This window comes from Populus nigra, chromosome 12, assembly GCF_951802175.1.
Source record: "Populus nigra chromosome 12, ddPopNigr1.1, whole genome shotgun sequence".
Lineage (NCBI taxonomy): Eukaryota > Viridiplantae > Streptophyta > Magnoliopsida > Malpighiales > Salicaceae > Populus > Populus nigra.
In genome coordinates, this window is record NC_084863.1 from 15,398,206 (window position 1) to 15,415,644 (window position 17,439).

Sequence of the window (17,439 nt, forward strand, 5' to 3'; positions counted from 1 at the left end):
ATAGTATTCTATTTCCCTCCTTCCCCCGACAAGGAGAAAGAAAATGAAATCCAAAAGCCCTCCTTATCCACACATAACATACGAAAAAGTAATCTTAAACCAAAAAAAAAACTAAAAACCTTATCCATACATAACACATATTCTTAAAAAATCCTTAGCATTCATCAAGGTAACTTTTAGAATATGGTAATAAAGACAAGCTTGGTGAGAGTGTGTGTATATATATATATATAAGGTCACACGAGACATTATTCACGTGCATATAGACGGTACAATCTTCTTATTGTCCATGGCAAAAGAATGCATGAAAATGCACATCTTAATTTATATTTGTGATTTTTAACGTTTTAAATTTAATCTGATTTGATACATTAATTCAAAATTTAGTTATCCTGTCAAATTTAAATGAGACCTGACTCAAATAATTCTAAGATTTTTTTTATTTTTTTTTTATCTAAAACAATGTTTGTAAAAGGAAATGGTAGTAATGGACATCTTAAAGAAGCCATATTTCTTTCCTAGACTACACGAAAACTCCATTTCTTTTTCATGTCAGTCTCAGACTATTTAAAACAGGGCAGCCAGCAGCCACATGACCAACACCATCATACAATTAAGATAAGTTGGAACATCTCACGCTCTAGATGTTTTCCATGCCCACTTTAGACTTTGAAAACATGTATACATATCGGTGGAAAAATCCCTTTATTCAACTCTCAAATTCTTGAGAAAAAAACTCTGTGAGGGCACATGGTTTAGCACTTGTCAGTAAACATTAATGAGCCATTCGGTCTTATAATCCTGAGGAACAATGGTGGCTGAGGAAGCAGACGGCCATTCTCTTTGTCTAGCTAGGACCAAAAGGGTGAAAGAGAGGTGTTGAAAACCAAATTGTGAAGTAATCACTTCAAATAAGATAGAATCATTATAGAAAGGGATATGTGAAAGATACATACTATTGTTTTTGTTGTCCATCACTGTATTTTTTTGGAATCTTTTCTCTCCTCCTTTCTCGAATATAGATATCGTCTAGTTTAAGAACATGATTATACCTGCATTTTCAAATAAAAAAATATCATTTTAATAACTTTTTATATTCTTAAACACCCACTTAGAGATTTTATAAAAAGTCTAATAGGGGAGATTACCCTTATCTTTTTTATGATGAACAAAAAACATGCATATATAGCTTTATCAGTCACCATTTCCAACTGTAAACTTGTACAGTTTGTTTCGATACTCAAGCTGACCTGCCATTTTCAGAGAGCTTAATTGATATATGGGATGTCAATTCATCAAATTATGATGTTTCATGCATTACTTATCCAAAATACTTGAACCAATTGGATGATATGCATTGGCAAGCATGCCTTTCCCTGCTAATCTTAATAAAGCAACAAGATTTCCTTCCATGTGCAAAAGATACTATTGATCCTTTTCTCTCCTAGAGACCCTACGCTCACTAGCCCTTCACATTTAAGGCCAAATTCAAGTATCCATGGTCCCAAATTAAGACACCATATGCCCTACTTGACCCTCCTCTGCCTACATTTCCATCACCCAAAATGAAAAACCAAAAAAAAAAACACTCACACGCACCAAACCAAACCTAAAAACTAGTGGCGACAACGAAACTACATTGATTTTTGAAGTTGGAGGAAGCGGTTGTGAGTTGCATGTGCAAGGTTTGGCCCACCGATAAGTATTGAGATTTAACTTGTGTTTTTTAAATTTTAATTTTTTTAAAAAAAAAATTTAACGTCTTTAGATAGTTTTGATATATTAATATCAGAAATAAATTTTAAAAAATAAAAAATATATATTTTTAAATAAAATAACTTTAAAAATCAATATCTTCACGTAATATCTAACAACCTCTGGTTCTGAGCTCAGCGGTAGGTACCCCCTTGGACAAGAACCAGTGCATGTGCAGCTTGATTTTCCAAATATCAGTTTGTGGCTTTTGGCTGGCTGTCATAACCCCACCTAATGGGTTTGAGCTACTCTTTACTTTTCTTATAAATAGCACAACGTCCTTTCTTTAATTCAGCAACACAAACACTTCTTCCTCCTCTACAACCTCCTCTGTCTTATTAGTCTTGTCAGTACTATAGCATCTGTCAGACAATTAGCATTGGCAATGGCAGCTCAAACATTCGCTTCATGTCTTCTTCTCTTCATTTGCCTACACCTTCAAGGCATTTTGGCTGATTATGGAGGGTGGCAAGGTGGTCATGCCACTTTCTATGGCGGTGGTGATGCAACTGGCACAATGGGTAAGTTTGAGTCATATCTAGCTAGTAGCTAATGTGTGCTCCTTGATCATATACGTAACTGAACTTGTAGAAACAAAAACAAGTTGCTAAATATGATAATTCTATCACCTAATTATTATGGGGCTTTGGGGATTTTCAGGAGGAGCATGTGGATATGGAAATTTGTACAGTCAGGGTTATGGAACTAGCACTGCAGCCCTAAGCACTGCCTTGTTCAACAATGGCTTGAGCTGTGGTGCTTGTTATGAAATGAGATGTGATGATGACCCCAAATGGTGTCTCCCCGGTACCATCACTGTCACTGCTACAAATTTTTGCCCACCTAACCCTTCTTTGCCTAACAACAATGGTGGATGGTGCAATCCTCCTCTCCAACATTTTGACATGGCTGAGCCTGCTTTCTTGCAAATTGCTCAATACCGTGCTGGAATTGTGCCTGTAGCTTTTAGAAGGTAAATTAACTTCTTCTTTTTTTGTTCAACAGTATAGTGATGGTATCTTTGGACCAGCTTTTGCCTCTGGCGATTTTTTATTAAACTCCTGCTCCTTGTTAAACCGCGTTTCAAGACCAAAAACCACGGTTTGCAACATAACGCAGATCGCGTAGACAAATACTCTCTGAGTAGATTAGTTAGACAAGTAAGCTATCGAAAACTTTTCTAAATGGGCCATGGCTTAATTGTACTTAATACTTAATGACTATTTAAATCACATTGCAAATAGCTGAATAAGAAAATAATCACCTAGTGATTAGCAGGGTCAAGTCTCAGTTCAAAGGAAAGAGGAGTGCCAAATGTTAGGCCAGTTAGTATTGATTCCATTGCTGCTGACAACTCTGAGTTAATTTTTAGTCAGTCTGCCATTAACCAATGCAACTGCTCTTGATTATGACAGGGTGCCTTGTGTTAAGAAGGGAGGAATTAGATTTACCATCAACGGTCACTCCTACTTCAACTTGGTCCTGATCACCAATGTTGGTGGTGCGGGAGATGTTCATTCAGTTTCAATCAAAGGCTCGAAAACAGGGTGGCAAGCCATGTCAAGAAACTGGGGCCAAAACTGGCAAAGCAACAATTACCTCAACGGTCAAAGCCTATCTTTTCAAGTCACCACCAGTGATGGTAGAACTGTCACAAGCTACAATGCGGTGCCTGCTGGCTGGCAGTTTGGTCAGACTTTTGAAGGAGGCCAGTTTTAAGATTTCAACACCTTTTTTACCATTTTGTCTTCTGGGTCTAAAGTTTTCACTACAATTAAGCCTGGTTGGTTGGTGGAAATTTGTATATTTATATTATATGCTTCCTATAAGAACAAATTAAGAGGCAAAAAAGGGGTATTTTAGTGATGTTTGGAGGAGAAGTGGCCTTGTAAAGCTGAGGTAGCTAAATCTAAGTAGCACCCGCTTGCCCTTCCTCGTATGTATAAGTAGTCTTTTGAGAAATGTATTCATGTCGTTCAAGAGTAATTTACAGTTTCCATTGATATGCAAGATCAAGACAAGATTGCTACATTAAAACAGTGTTGTATTAACAAAAAGTGCTGAGCATTCAAGTAAGATTTTGTCTGGAATTGGAATATTTGTGTGCATTTGCCACTTGAAAAGAAATCTTGTAGATGGATCATCTTTTTTAACTCAATAGCACATCCACAGAGCATTGTCTTTTCCTTCAAATCAATCAATCTAGCCATTTAAATGGGCCGTAGGGATTTGTTTTCTAGGAGCAAGGGAATGTCTAGGAACCCAGTCGCACTGTGCTTTTCATCTTATATAGGCTTTTTAGATGGGAAACGTAGCATGATTTCTTGAAGCCCATTGAAGCACCTTACAGTCCCTTTTCAAGTTCTTTTCAGGCAACCACAGGGGCCACTGCAGCATGATAGAAGCAAATTTTGATGCATCACTTGTGAAATTTATTGTAAATGTACTTTCTTTTATTGTTTAGCCAACAGTAATTATATTTAGGTGATGTTTATGAGTACGATATTGCAGAGTGTGATGGGTTTTTTTTATATACAACTCATTTAATGCACAAAACATCGCTGTTATAAACAAATTTTACTTGTTTTTTTTAAGAGCGTGTTTGGCAGTGTGGTTGCAAGTGCTTTTCAAATAGCTTTTCGTGCCGAAATGCATGCCAATGATGTTTTTTTATTTTTTAAAAATTATTTTTGACATCAGCACATCAAAACGATTCAAAAAGTACAAACCGCACTCAATTTTAGCAAAAAAAAAAAATTTCAAATTTTGACGAAACGCAGGTACAAACGCAGTACCAAACGTTAATATGGATTCTACATAAAAAAGCTATCACTCTCACACACTCAATCACGACACTTAGTAAACGAGAAGATATATTCGCGCGCTGCCGCAGTTTTATAAAACAAATACACTTGATAGCGTTATAATTGTGAACCAGCACTAGATAAGTAATAAAAATTAAAGGTATGATGAAGCAAATATTTCATGACGAAAAAAAAAGTTGTGTTGGTGATCAAAAACTTAGAGACTGAACAAAATGATTTGTAGCAATTTACCGTGTTTTGCGAGGAAAAATACAGTGTTTTCGCCACATGATTTAACTTTTCAGTTAATAAAAAGAAAAAAAAAATTACAAAGCTAAATTCTCTACCAACTTAATATTAAAAAAAAAACAAAGATAATTTTGGAAGGAAAAAAACCCATGAGAAAAAATGTTGTAGCAATTGACAATGTTTTGTGAGGAAAACTATAGCGTTTTTCCCAATAAAATAAAATAACAAACCATTTAGAGAAATATTGTAGCAATCCACAGTGTTTTGTGAGAAAAACTACAATGCTTTCCTCATATGATTTAGTTTTATTGTAATTATAATTCTTAACCAACTCAATATTCAAAAAAAAAATCGACAAAGATAATTTTGGAAAAAATCATAAAAAAATCACTTGGGAAAACACTGCAACAATTCACAGTGTTTTAAAGAAAAAAATTATAAAGTTAAATTCTTAATCAGCTCAATATTAAAAAAAAAACATCGACAGAGACAATTTTAGAAAAAAAAAAACAAACACCAAAAAAAGGAAAAAAAATCATGTTGGAAACACTGTAGCAATTCACAGTGTTTTGCGATGAAAGCTACAATGCTTCCCTACATGATTTAACCTTATTTGTAATGACTTGTAATTATAATTTACAAACAACTCAATATTAAAAAAAATAAAATAAAAAAAGATAATTTGAAAAAAATTATAAAAAAAAAACCATGCGGAGAGACATTGTAGCAATCCACAATGTTTTATAAGCAAAGCTACAATGTTTTCCCAACATGATTAAACTTTATTACAAAGTTAAATTCTAACCATCTCAATATTAAAAAAAAATCGACGAAGATAATTTTGGAAAAAAATATCACAAAAAAAGAAAACACAAAAGAAACTGGAAGAAAATCATGTGAGGAAAAACTATATCAATCCATAGTGTTTTGTGAGAAAAAACTTGTATTTACTTGTAATTACAATTCTTAACCAGCTTAATATTTAAAAAATAAAATTGAAAAAGATAATTTTAGGAAAAAACATTATAAAAACAGAAAAAACCTTGTGGGAAAAAACACTGTAGCAATCAACAGTAATTTTCAAAAAAAGTTATAGTGCTTTCCTAACATATTGTAACTGTAATTTTTAACCAGCTCAATATTAAAAAATAAAATAAAAAAGATAATTTTGAAAAAAAAAACCATGCAGAGAAACACTGTAGCAATCAACAATGTTTTAAAGAAAAAAAATTACAAAATCAAATTCTCAATCAGCTCAATATGAAAAAAAATCGACAAATATAATTTTGAAAAATAAAAAAATAAAATAGAAAAACTATGTAGAAAAACATCGCAGCAATTCACAGTATTTTAAAGAAAAAAAATTATAAAGCAAAAATTTTAACCAGGTCAATATTTAAAAGGTAAAATTAACAAAAATTATTTTGGAAAAAAAATAAATGAAAAAAAAATAGGAAATTTGAAAAAAAAAATAGAAAAACTATGTGGAAAAACATCGCAGCAATTCATAGTATTTTAAAGAAAAAAAATTATAAAGCAAAAAATTTAACCAGGTTAATATTTAAAAGGTAAAATTAACAAAAATTATTTTGTAAAAAAAAATAAATGAAAAAAAAATAGGAAAGTTGAAAAAAAAAGAGAAAAGTTTAGCAAAAAAAAAAAACTAGAAGAAGAATCACTGTGGATTACTGTTGTAATCCACAGTGAAATGTGTGTGGGGGAACAGTGATTTCCCCACGCCATTTAGAATATTGTATAATTGTTTCATAAAGGAATTGACTTTTGAAGTATATTGTTTTTCACATATACTTTGAAGTATTCGTACTTCCTACACTTTTTTTGTACGTATTCATATGCCTTCGTGTACTGTATGTGTATTGTAGCCTAACCAATGGGCTCTAAGATTTCCAAAGACCATGCTCTTATTTCTTGAAGCCCGTGACACAAGCACCTTCATGGTACTTCCTCGCTTCTTTATAAAAAGTCGCCAGCAAGAACATAAGAAAATAAAAATCACAATCTTGATGGTTGTAACTTAATTGGTTAGATTTTAGATTTATTTTCAAGAGATCATTAATTCAAGTCTCATAATTTTCAGAGCTACTAGAAACTTATATAATCGTTAACCTCAAAGCCCATAGGATTAGTCGAGATACGCACAAGCTGGCCTAAACATCTATATTAATAAAAAAAAATCGCATCCTCGTTTTCCAAATTCAACACTTACCTTTATATCTTAACCCACCTCACGTATCCATTTCATGTTGTTTCATGTTGTTTCATCCTCGAGACTTAATTGATTTAAAGTTTACATTGGTTTGGGCTAAATTAAAATAGAAATGGGATAAGATTTGGTTCTCACGTCAAAAACTCAAGTCAATCCGAGTCTAACCTGGTCAAAACTTGAACATCAACTCGTTAACTCTTTATTTTTTGAATTCTTTTCATCAAAGCGATATTATTTTAATTTTTATAAAAAAATAATTTTTAGATAGATTCTCTCGGTCTATGACTTAAACCTCAGCCTAGAAGAACGGGTTGTAAAATTACAATTCCATGGAGGAAATTGAGAAGAAAAAAAATTACTAGAAAAGAGCATTTCCATGAATCTAGGAAGAAGTTGCATGCAAGTGGGACTTTCTCTAAAGCTTTTCGAAGAACAAAAAAACCATTTAGCTTGTCGCACCCTCGCAAGCGGAGCGCGGCGTCACGGCGATCCTCGATTGATTTTGGGGTCTTTTGTTTTATTGTGAACAAGGGAGTCGCCACCTAGTATTTTGGTCACTAGGAACCCTAACTGGTCTTTCAGATATTCTAAGGCAAGGGACTGGTTGCGTAAAGGGAAGGTATTATCACCCCTAGTACGCCCTACCTAAGGTAAGCTGCTTGGTGTTTGGTTTGCTCTATAATTGCTATGGTGTTGGTTTTTTTCTAATCCCATCAGTTTTTCTAGGTTTGATTCAAATAAAATTTATTAGGATAGAAATCCAAGGAGATTCCATGTGCTTTGAAAGCTTATTTTTCCCTTAGTATTTCAAGGGTTTGCGTCTCGTAAATCACAAGGAGGAGGGATAAAAAATTTAGAAATCTAGGGTGCTTTAAAAGCCTATTTTTTTTGTCTTAGTGTTTATACTCTCACGGCTCGTAAACCGTGGAGTAAAAAATTGAAATGTCCTTGATTATAATCAAGGCTTCTTTCAAGGATGTGTACGAATTTATTATTCCTAAAAAATATTTTGGATATTTACCACTCCGGGTTTCTTTATCCAAATATTAACAGTGAATAATAACAAATTATTCCCAATAATATTTTGGATATTCATCCTTTAAGGATTTCTTTATCCAAACATTAGCGGTGAATAATAGATAAATTCCCCCAAAATAATATTTTTATATTTTTTGGAATATTGGCCAATACCCTTTGGAGTTTTACAAACATGTTGTAAAATCCAGAAATGCAAGAAAACAAAAAAAAAATTTTGTTTAAGAAATCCATGCGAAAACACATTTTCAAAACTTCCAATATTTTTTGTATAAAAAAAGAGCATTCAAAACATGTTAGGGTATTGGTCGTATGCAACACGCAAAAAAAACATTTATATATTTTTTTATAGGAAGAAACAAAAACCAGGTCACATTAAATAACCTTGGAGTCTCCAAACATATTCAAAAATAGCATAAGGAAATAGATAAATAGTTCAAAACCTTACTGACAAAATATTTCATTTCAAACAAACCAATCAGTCCACACTCTGCATGATGTCCTCGGCAGTGAACGTAGTGCCCTTTTCTTTGTCTCCAACAGCATGTCCCTCTGCCTTGCAATCCAAAAGAGACAGTGAACGTAGTGCCCTTCTCTTTGTCTCCAACAGCATGTCCCTCTGCCTTGCGATCCAATTGAGACTTCCTATCCTTGTCAAGCCTCAACTTCGTGAAAACAACCTAGGACGGATTGATACCGTCATATTCTACCGCTGGGGGCCAAATGGAGAAGAGACTTGGCAATTCCTGTTTTGCGTGTGTGAGGGCAGTTGGACCTGTGGGGGGGAAGTTTCGGTATGGAAAAAGTTAGCGTTGATGAGAAGGAGAAGGACCGTGTGTGGCCAGAGAGAGAGCTCTCTGTTTTCTTTTCTTTTTCTATTTTTTCTTCTCGCCTCACTCGGTTTTCTTTCTCCTCTCTCTCTTTACTCTTTTGCTTCTATTTTCTCTTCTGTTCTTGCTCTATTTTTCTCCGTCTATCCTCTTCTTTTTTTCTTTTTTTCATCTTCTCCTCACTTTTAGGTCAGCAGAGGCAGAGTATACATAGTCTATATACAGCTCTTATTAGGAAAGATTCAATGCATTAATCTAGGATGCAAATCCCAGCTGATTTGCAGCCAAATAATACAAATGAGAAAACTACAATATTCTCATTGATTATGTGCTGATTCTAGTGATTTCTTTCCAATTTTTTAGAGGATGGTGTGGCTTCTTTCTATCCTTCGATAAAGCCAGCTGCTCCCTTTGAAATGAGGCAATAAAAACATGGTTGCAGCTCCAAAAATCAGGCGTGATGATAAAGGAAAAACAACAGGAATTTGCAGAGAAAAAAGAAAAGAAATCAGATGGAGGGTGCAACTGCAAAGTTTTATTTTCCTTATTCGGTGTGGTAAAAATCATGTCATTTATGATGATCCAACCCCCCTCTCCAGCTTTCAATATCATTCTTCAATTCAATCCCTCATTTTAACACTTTTCGATTCAGTCCTTGGTCCAAAAAAAATCCTTCGAATCAGTCCCGCGAACTTGGGCTATATCCTTCCCGCTGCAGAATTTTCTGCCCTCACGTTAGATATTCAAATGGGAATATCTTGAGCTTCTGACATCGAAATCAAGTGATTCAAAAGCCCAAATTCATCTACGCGTTTAGGACTAAAACTTTGATGAAGAAGTTGAAGTGAGATAAAATCTTTTTACATAAAAGAATCTAGCAGTAATTTGATTGGTCGAAAGGGATCTCCGGGTCTAACTCAAAAACTGACGAATGCCGAGAATTCTAATATGACTGAGAGTATGAAATAAGAACAAAAATCACAAAAACCAGGCCAAAAATAGAGTTTTTTTAGTGCAGACTCGGGTCAATATCCTTCTCGCGGCAGAATTCTCTGCCTTCACGTTAGATATTCAAACAGGAACATCTTGAGCCTCTGATATCGAAATCAAGTGATTCAAAAGCTCAAATTCATCTACGTGTCTCGGACTATAACTTTGATGAAGGAGTCGAAGTGAGATAAAATCTTTTTACATAACAGAAACTGGTAGTAATCTAGTTGGTCAAAAAGGTTCTTGATCTGACAATATTGAGCATCCAAATCTGACTGAGAATCTGCTCTAAGAACAATGATCCCTAGGACCTAATAAAGGTGTACGTCAATTTTTCAACATGTATTGAATGACAGAATATACCTAGGATGGTTAGATATCGTACGAAACTCAGTCAAAATCAGAGCCTAAGTTGAAACAAAAAATTACGACAGCAGCAGAACTATTTTTTTAGTACAAATTCTGAGGGATTTATTCAACCTTAAAGACCAGATAAAAAAGAACGAATTTAGCATTATGAAGACTCCTGATCAACCTAAAAAAACCTAATGATTTTGGTAGTAAAGGGGAGGATAAAAAAGAGCAGAAAACAGCTCAAACAATGTTAAAAAACAACATATTTATTTATGTGCTTTAGTCAATCTTCTGGCGAATATGAGCTAAACTCCTACACTCTGTTCAAAAAAGATATACACCGTCTCCAGCACGTAGGGTCCAAAATTAAGTAACAACATAGCTAATACACCTTTCAACAAGGTCTAGCCATGGCAGGTGATCTTAACATGTCGAGGTTTTGCTATGTATATTGGTAGTGGAGAAAGTCTGCCAATTGTTAAATGATGGTTCTTCTTACTCAAATAAGAATTTGTTGGTTGGTGGAGAAATATTTATTCGATGATCTCAATTCTTTATATGCCTATGCCGACCAAGAAATCACAATTATATTCTGTTAATTAAACCTTTTCCTATTCAACTTTCTGCATATTCTCAAGCATGAAAATCACTTCTTAATGTGTAGTGCTACGATACATCCTATCCTATCCTATCCTATCATGGAATTCGCAACATTTACAAAGAATTAATAAGGGAACTACTGAAATAATATATCATAGCTCACCTGTTTTTCATTATTTTAAAACCTAGACAGCGAGTTGATTTGGGATTAAATTGATATAAAATTTAGATTGATTTGAAATGAAAACAATAATAAATAAAAAACCTTGATTAATCTGATTAGAAATCCAAATTAATTTAATAATCTGATTAACCTGGTCTGATCCAATTAAAATCTATTATTTTATTTTATTTTATTTTTAAGTAAAAAATTCAGAATCAATTCTTAACTCGGCCGCCGTCCAGATTCTCCTAATGGTATTTAATTGGGGAGAGTATGATAAAATAATTGCTCTCTTGAGTCTCACCTAAAAATTAATCTCCATGTTTGGCCAAGTTTGATAAGTTATGGGGACACTCCATCAACCACTCTGTTTATTTTTGCTGGGAAAACATCCCCTGGGAGACGAGTCATATGGTAATTTCACTTTTAGACCGTGTTTGTTTGGACAGAAATAAGCAAGAAGGGATGTTTTTTAGGCTTAAGGCTCTATTTGGTAATTCATTTAGGTTAAGTTTAGAAGTATTTTTCATTTTTTTTATATGAAAATATATCTAAACTATCAAATTACATCTAAAAGAGCATCATTTGATTTGTTTTTTCAACGCCAAAGTTGCATTCAATTAGTATCCCAACACATTAAAAAAAAACATAAATATAATTCCATAAAAATTTTAAAATAAATTTCTGCCATTTAAAAACAAAAAGATAAATACAAATCGCTTGTATCTTTTTTATTTCAGTCTGTTTTACCTTGAGATATAATTAAACGCTATCATAAAATCTAGAAATTTGGTCTCGGTGGAGGAAAGTTGGTCCAAGAAGATCCGAACACTCCTTCTAATGTTCTAAGTTCTAACCAACAAGGCCATAAATTTGAAGTCCCCTAAGTTTAATACATTTACAATTTAATCCCCACAAAAAACGGAAGAGAGTCAAAGCTTCTCATCGCCAACAGCAACAGCATCTCCAACAACACTCTCCCATTTCTTTATTTCTCATTCTCATTTCTCTCCCATTTATATATAAATAAATCTCTCTCTCTCTTTCTCTCATTCTCAATCAAAACAAAGAGAGTTACAAAAATAAGCAAAAAAACAAACACCCTTTTTAGTGTTCTGTCTTTTATAGATTGATTTCAGTTATCAACAATTCTCAAAGGTTTCTCTTTCTCTACATTGATTTTTAGTGTCGGTAACAGATCTATGTTTCTTGTTCTAATCTATTGTTATTTGCTTACAGTTTCAGCTGCTTTGGTTGTTTTTTTTTTAAGTCTTGGATCCAATTATGAGGTGAATCAGGTAAAGGGTTTGTATTTCTGTGTTGAATTACAAATGTGTCACCTTCATGGGTTTTCTTTTTTATGTATGATCTGAAATGGGTTTTCTTTTTTATGCTCAAATGTGTTGATTATGTTGAGATTTTGGGATTTTGGTAGATCTGGATCAAGGAGATAGCGTGATTTGGAATTGAAGTGAAAATGAGTGAGGGCCAAAAATTCCAGCTAGGGACTGTTGGGGCTTTGGGTTTATCAGTGGTTTCGTCAGTGTCGATTGTAATTTGCAATAAGGCTCTTATTAGCACACTTGGCTTCACTTTTGGTGAGTGTTTATATTTACGTACTCTTTCCTTTTGATATAATGTATTCTGTACATTAGATTTGGCTCTTTTGAAGTTAATGTTGTTTGTTTGTTGAATCTCATTATCTGTTGTCGGTATTCATAATCGATTTGATATTGATGGGGTACCTAATGGTAATATTGGATGTCAGAATTCATGTTAAAAAGGATAAGTTCTTTGAATATGCGTGAATGGTGATTGTGAGAGCTCAACACGGTTGGAGCTTGATAGGAGACCATGTACTCATTTGTTAGAAATCATGGAATGGATCAAAAGGGTGTTGTTCTTCTTGAAAGTAGAAGTTTAAAACCACACGATCCTAATCTTTTACTGTAAGTAACTTGTTAGTTATTTGCCACCTTTTATTATTTTTGATACATGGCCGTAAGATTTTATGATCATGGAGGCATAGTGCCTAAGAGGTCAATCTGATTATTTATTGATCTATATGATCTTTAATAGTGTGTGGTTCCATATGGTGACTGTATTATCTAATGTGTTCCAACTGCAACATGATGCAAGAAATGATGATTTCATATATTCTTGCAATGCTACTTTACTTCACTTAAATGCGGGCATAATCTATAATTACTGGCAGTTTTTGGCGATGGTAGTAAATGGGCTGAACCTCTGTAAGCAGTCATTTTTCTGTAGATGTGCCTAATTTGAATCATCATCATCAATATTATTGTTGCATAACTTTTGTTTTGCCCCCCCTAATATTTCCATCATATATACTAATTTTTGTTTGGTCGAATGCAGCTACAACTTTGACAAGCTGGCATCTTCTGGTCACCTTTTGTTCTCTTCATGTAGCATTATGCATGAAATTGTTTGAGCACAAGCCTTTTGACGCAAGAGCAGTAATGGGATTTGGCATACTAAATGGGATATCCATTGGCCTTTTGAATCTTAGCTTGGGTTTCAATTCTGTTGGTTTTTATCAGGTATGCTGCCTTCTCTGTGTCCGACTTAAGATCTGGTATTTATTTATATTTCCAATCAGTATGCTGCATTATGAATCAATGGTCATGTAATTTGATATACTTATTCTATCATTCTATGACAGCAGCATCTTGAAGTAGTAGACTTGAAAGTAATTTTAAGTGCTTTTGGGTTTCAGGGGGGTGTGAACCAAAAAAAAAAGTGGTTAATACTTTCCTGTGTTTTAAATGAAACCAGGTTGTTGTTTAATCGATCTAAACTCTTCCCTGTAAAGTATGAATTGACTGCGGGTAGGTTGGGTTTCACTTTGCAACATTTTGAATTATTGACATCTAGTAATATTATATTTAATGAAAGTCCCCTGGTTGATTTTATTTTTTTTTTGCTGTCCTTTGTTGATTACTATCCTATTTAGTTTAATCCTACATGCTATATTTTTTTTCTTCTTATAAACTATTTTGGAGCAAATTGTTTCTGAAAATGGATTTCTTTTCTTTTCACTATTTTTAGATGACAAAATTGGCAATCATCCCATGCACTGTTCTTTTGGAGACACTTTTCTTCCGGAAGCAATTCAGGTCAGTTTGAGTCATTAGTGTATTGTTTATTGAGAAATTTTCATGACTGCTGCTAATTTTCTGCATGCCATATGCTTTCATAATTTATGTAGTGACAGTTTCATTTTTGATCGACTTGTTTAAGTTGTTTATGTGGTTACATTTGTCTGCTGTACTTGTGATATTGCAGTCGAAATATCCAGCTTTCACTTAGCATTCTTCTTATGGGTGTTGGAATTGCAACCGTAACCGATCTTCAGCTCAATGTCCTGGGATCTGTCTTGTCTCTGCTTGCAGTTCTTACAACATGTGTTGCTCAGATCGTATCCTTAGCTGAAGTCCCTTTGTTAATTGTTATCTCATTTCTTGCTTTCTTCTGTTAGTTGCCATTTTTAGTTGTTTCAATGGTAAGAAAAAGCGAAGGAAATAAATACTCAAGTGCTATACTGTATGGCTATAGTTTCTCCATTCTTTGTGAAGTCTGTTCATGTCTTTTGCTTGTTCTTCCTCTGTTCACTTTGTTAAAATCTTAACCAGTGTATTTCAGATGACTAATACCATCCAAAAGAAGTTCAAAGTCTCTTCAACACAACTTCTGTACCAGTCTTGCCCCTATCAGGCATTAACTTTGTTCATTGTTGGCCCATTCCTGGATGGGCTTCTGACAAACAAAAACGTTTTTGCTTTCAAATACACCCCCCAAGTGCTGGTGAGAATCAAAGAATACGTGAACCACTTTCCTGACATTTCTCTATTTTATTGCTTCTGACTGTTCTATGCATTATGCGGTTGCAGTTCTTCATTGTTCTATCCTGCCTGATTTCTGTCTCTGTGAACTTCAGTACTTTTCTGGTGATTGGAAAGACATCTCCAGTCACCTATCAAGTCCTAGGACATTTGAAAACATGCCTTGTTTTGGCATTTGGTTATGTTCTACTTCGTGATCCATTTAGCTGGCGCAATATTTTAGGAATCCTTATTGCTGTGGTTGGAATGGTGCTGTATTCTTATTGTTGCACTCTTGAGAGCCAGCAGAAGCAAAATGAAGTGCCAGTAAAATTGCCTGAGGTAATTATCTTTCCTTTTTTTTATGCTATAAGCAAGAGTTATGTCGGTCTTGTATTCATCTCATTCTTATAGTGCTGTAAGCTTTTCAGACTTCTTATGCTCATTTTTTGAATGGGTTTTAGGTCAAGGAAAGTGAAACTGATCCGTTAATCAGCGTGGAAAACGGAACTGGGATTTTAGCCGATGTTGCTGTACCAAATGTTCCCGTGTGGAATTCAAACAAGGACTTGGACGCATAAGACATTCCCATTTTTATAAATTCATTTGCTCTAGATCAAAGTCAGTAAACAAAACGGTTTCAGCGAGGGTGTATCACAATTCACATAGCACGAGTTGCTTTGTTCTGGAATCATTACTAATATTATATCAGATAAAGTATTGAAGAAACATGTCATTATTATAGCAGTTTTGGTTTATTAGTTTTGTATGAATCAAACATGGCAATGGTATGATACTAGGATTTGAATTGTCAAATGTATACTGTGGTTACCGGATACTGGAAATTTTTTACTGCTTGTTCTCTGGTTACATTCCTCTTCATCTGTGAAGAACAACAAATGTATGTCTTGTTCTTTAAGTTGCCAGTAAATTCTACTTTTCTAGTGCTTCCGAAACTTTCTACGTTAATTAATGCGTGGAGATCATGATTTGCATCCGAATCCTATTTGTTTTCCTCGTTGTAAAACTTAGATCAGACAGGTCCAGAAACCTAGTTAACCTGGTCAATAAATCAGGTTAATTGGCTGATCTTGTCAATCTAGTTTAACTCGATTCTCTATAGATCAAAACAAACATTGTAATTTTGATCATTTAAAATAAAAAATGGGGGGTCAACCCGACCCTTTCCCTAGATTTTCATTTACTTGCAAAGGAATGTTACAAAAACTAATGATGGTCAGCGTGCATGCCTCCCTTTTCTTTTTGACAGCTTCACTGAGATTTTGTTGAAGGTTTAGGTTTAAAGCACTTTGATTTAATCAAATTAAGAAGTTTGGCATTGACTAATCATAAGAAATTTGAGGCGAGTCGCCACTCCAAACTACCACCACCAAATTTTCATGAAGGACATCCATTTCTAGGGGCTTTTCCCAATGTAGTTGGCCGCCTGAATTTTGTGGAGGATGCTTAGGATTCAGAAACCTGTTGCAAACAGAGAGTCTGCAACTTGAAGGAGTCCTTTTCTAGGCACCCACTCCCCCCAAGACCCCACTGTCTACCTAATCATGCTATGTAGCTTTAGGCCATTCCAATGGGAATTGCTAGACTCGTTCAACTTGCAAAGATGAGTTTATTTTCGGGGACCAGAATTGATTGAGACACGGCAAGTGGCTGTGTTAAGGATAATGTGTTGTAACTAGTTTAGCTTGTGTCGAGTCAGAGTAATTAGAGTTAGTTTAAGTGGTGATTAGAGTGGCCATGTGTAAGGCTAATATGTGATGATTTTACATGTAAAAATATGGGCTGAAATATTCTGGAACACAGCAAGAGAAAGAAAGAGTGAAACTAGAAAAAGAAAGGAGGTTATTGTATTTGAAACTGAATTTTTTTTTTTTTATTAATGTGAGTATTCAGATCAGCTTGTGTATACTTCGATTAATTGCACGAGTCCTGAAGTTAACGATTACGTAAATCTCCAGTGATTATCATATTAGCAACTACAAAGTTCGAACATGAGATCATAGGGGGAACAAACTTTCTGGTTTTAATTTTTTTTTACTGGATCATCTATTAGATGGTTTTAAATTAAATTTTTACTTGGTCATGTAGTTTTTTTTAATAATTTTTTTTTATATTTTTAAATAATTTTAATATATTAATATTAAAAATATTATTTATTTCCTATGTTTTTTTCACGAAGATTGCATTTTGATGTTGATTTGACCTTACCGGCTATATACAATGGAGGTAACCCTCCTCAATTATATATAACCATTGTTGCTTGTAGTCTTGTACTTTATTTCATTAAAGAAAAGAAAGTAATTGGATATACAATCACTAGGTTAAGCCTGCTAGTTTTTGTTTTTTTTTTTCTAAAGTATAAATTTTATTAAATTGAAAACTGAGAAAGGTTTTTATATTTAAATATTAAGAGTGCTAATAAAAAAATCTTACATAAAAACCAAAGCTTACGTAAAATTTTCTTTGAACACACACATAAAATCACAGGAAAACACAAGAAATAAAAAATAACAGAGAGAGAGAGTAGAGAGTATGGTAACAATTATTTTTTAAAATGTTTATTGTA

At 33.9% G+C, this 17,439-nt stretch overlaps 2 protein-coding genes across 2 annotated transcripts; both read left to right on the forward strand.

The window, feature by feature from the left end:
* The first annotated feature begins 1,902 nt into the window (after positions 1-1,902).
* On the forward strand, positions 1,903-3,765 carry LOC133670241 (expansin-A8-like). Its single transcript, XM_062090762.1, has 3 exons — positions 1,903-2,276; positions 2,416-2,728; positions 3,171-3,765. The coding sequence occupies exons 1-3, from the start codon at positions 2,141-2,143 to the stop codon at positions 3,472-3,474; spliced, it is 753 nt and encodes a 250-aa protein (XP_061946746.1). The 5' UTR covers positions 1,903-2,140; the 3' UTR covers positions 3,475-3,765.
* Positions 3,766-11,981: 8,216 nt separating this feature from the next.
* LOC133670059 (UDP-xylose transporter 3-like) lies at positions 11,982-15,722 on the forward strand. The gene is made up of 9 exons (XM_062090483.1): positions 11,982-12,165; positions 12,247-12,305; positions 12,443-12,605; positions 13,387-13,571; positions 14,080-14,147; positions 14,317-14,449; positions 14,674-14,835; positions 14,922-15,194; positions 15,317-15,722. The coding sequence occupies exons 3-9, from the start codon at positions 12,485-12,487 to the stop codon at positions 15,431-15,433; spliced, it is 1,059 nt and encodes a 352-aa protein (XP_061946467.1). The 5' UTR covers positions 11,982-12,165; positions 12,247-12,305; positions 12,443-12,484; the 3' UTR covers positions 15,434-15,722.
* Positions 15,723-17,439: the final 1,717 nt, after the last annotated feature.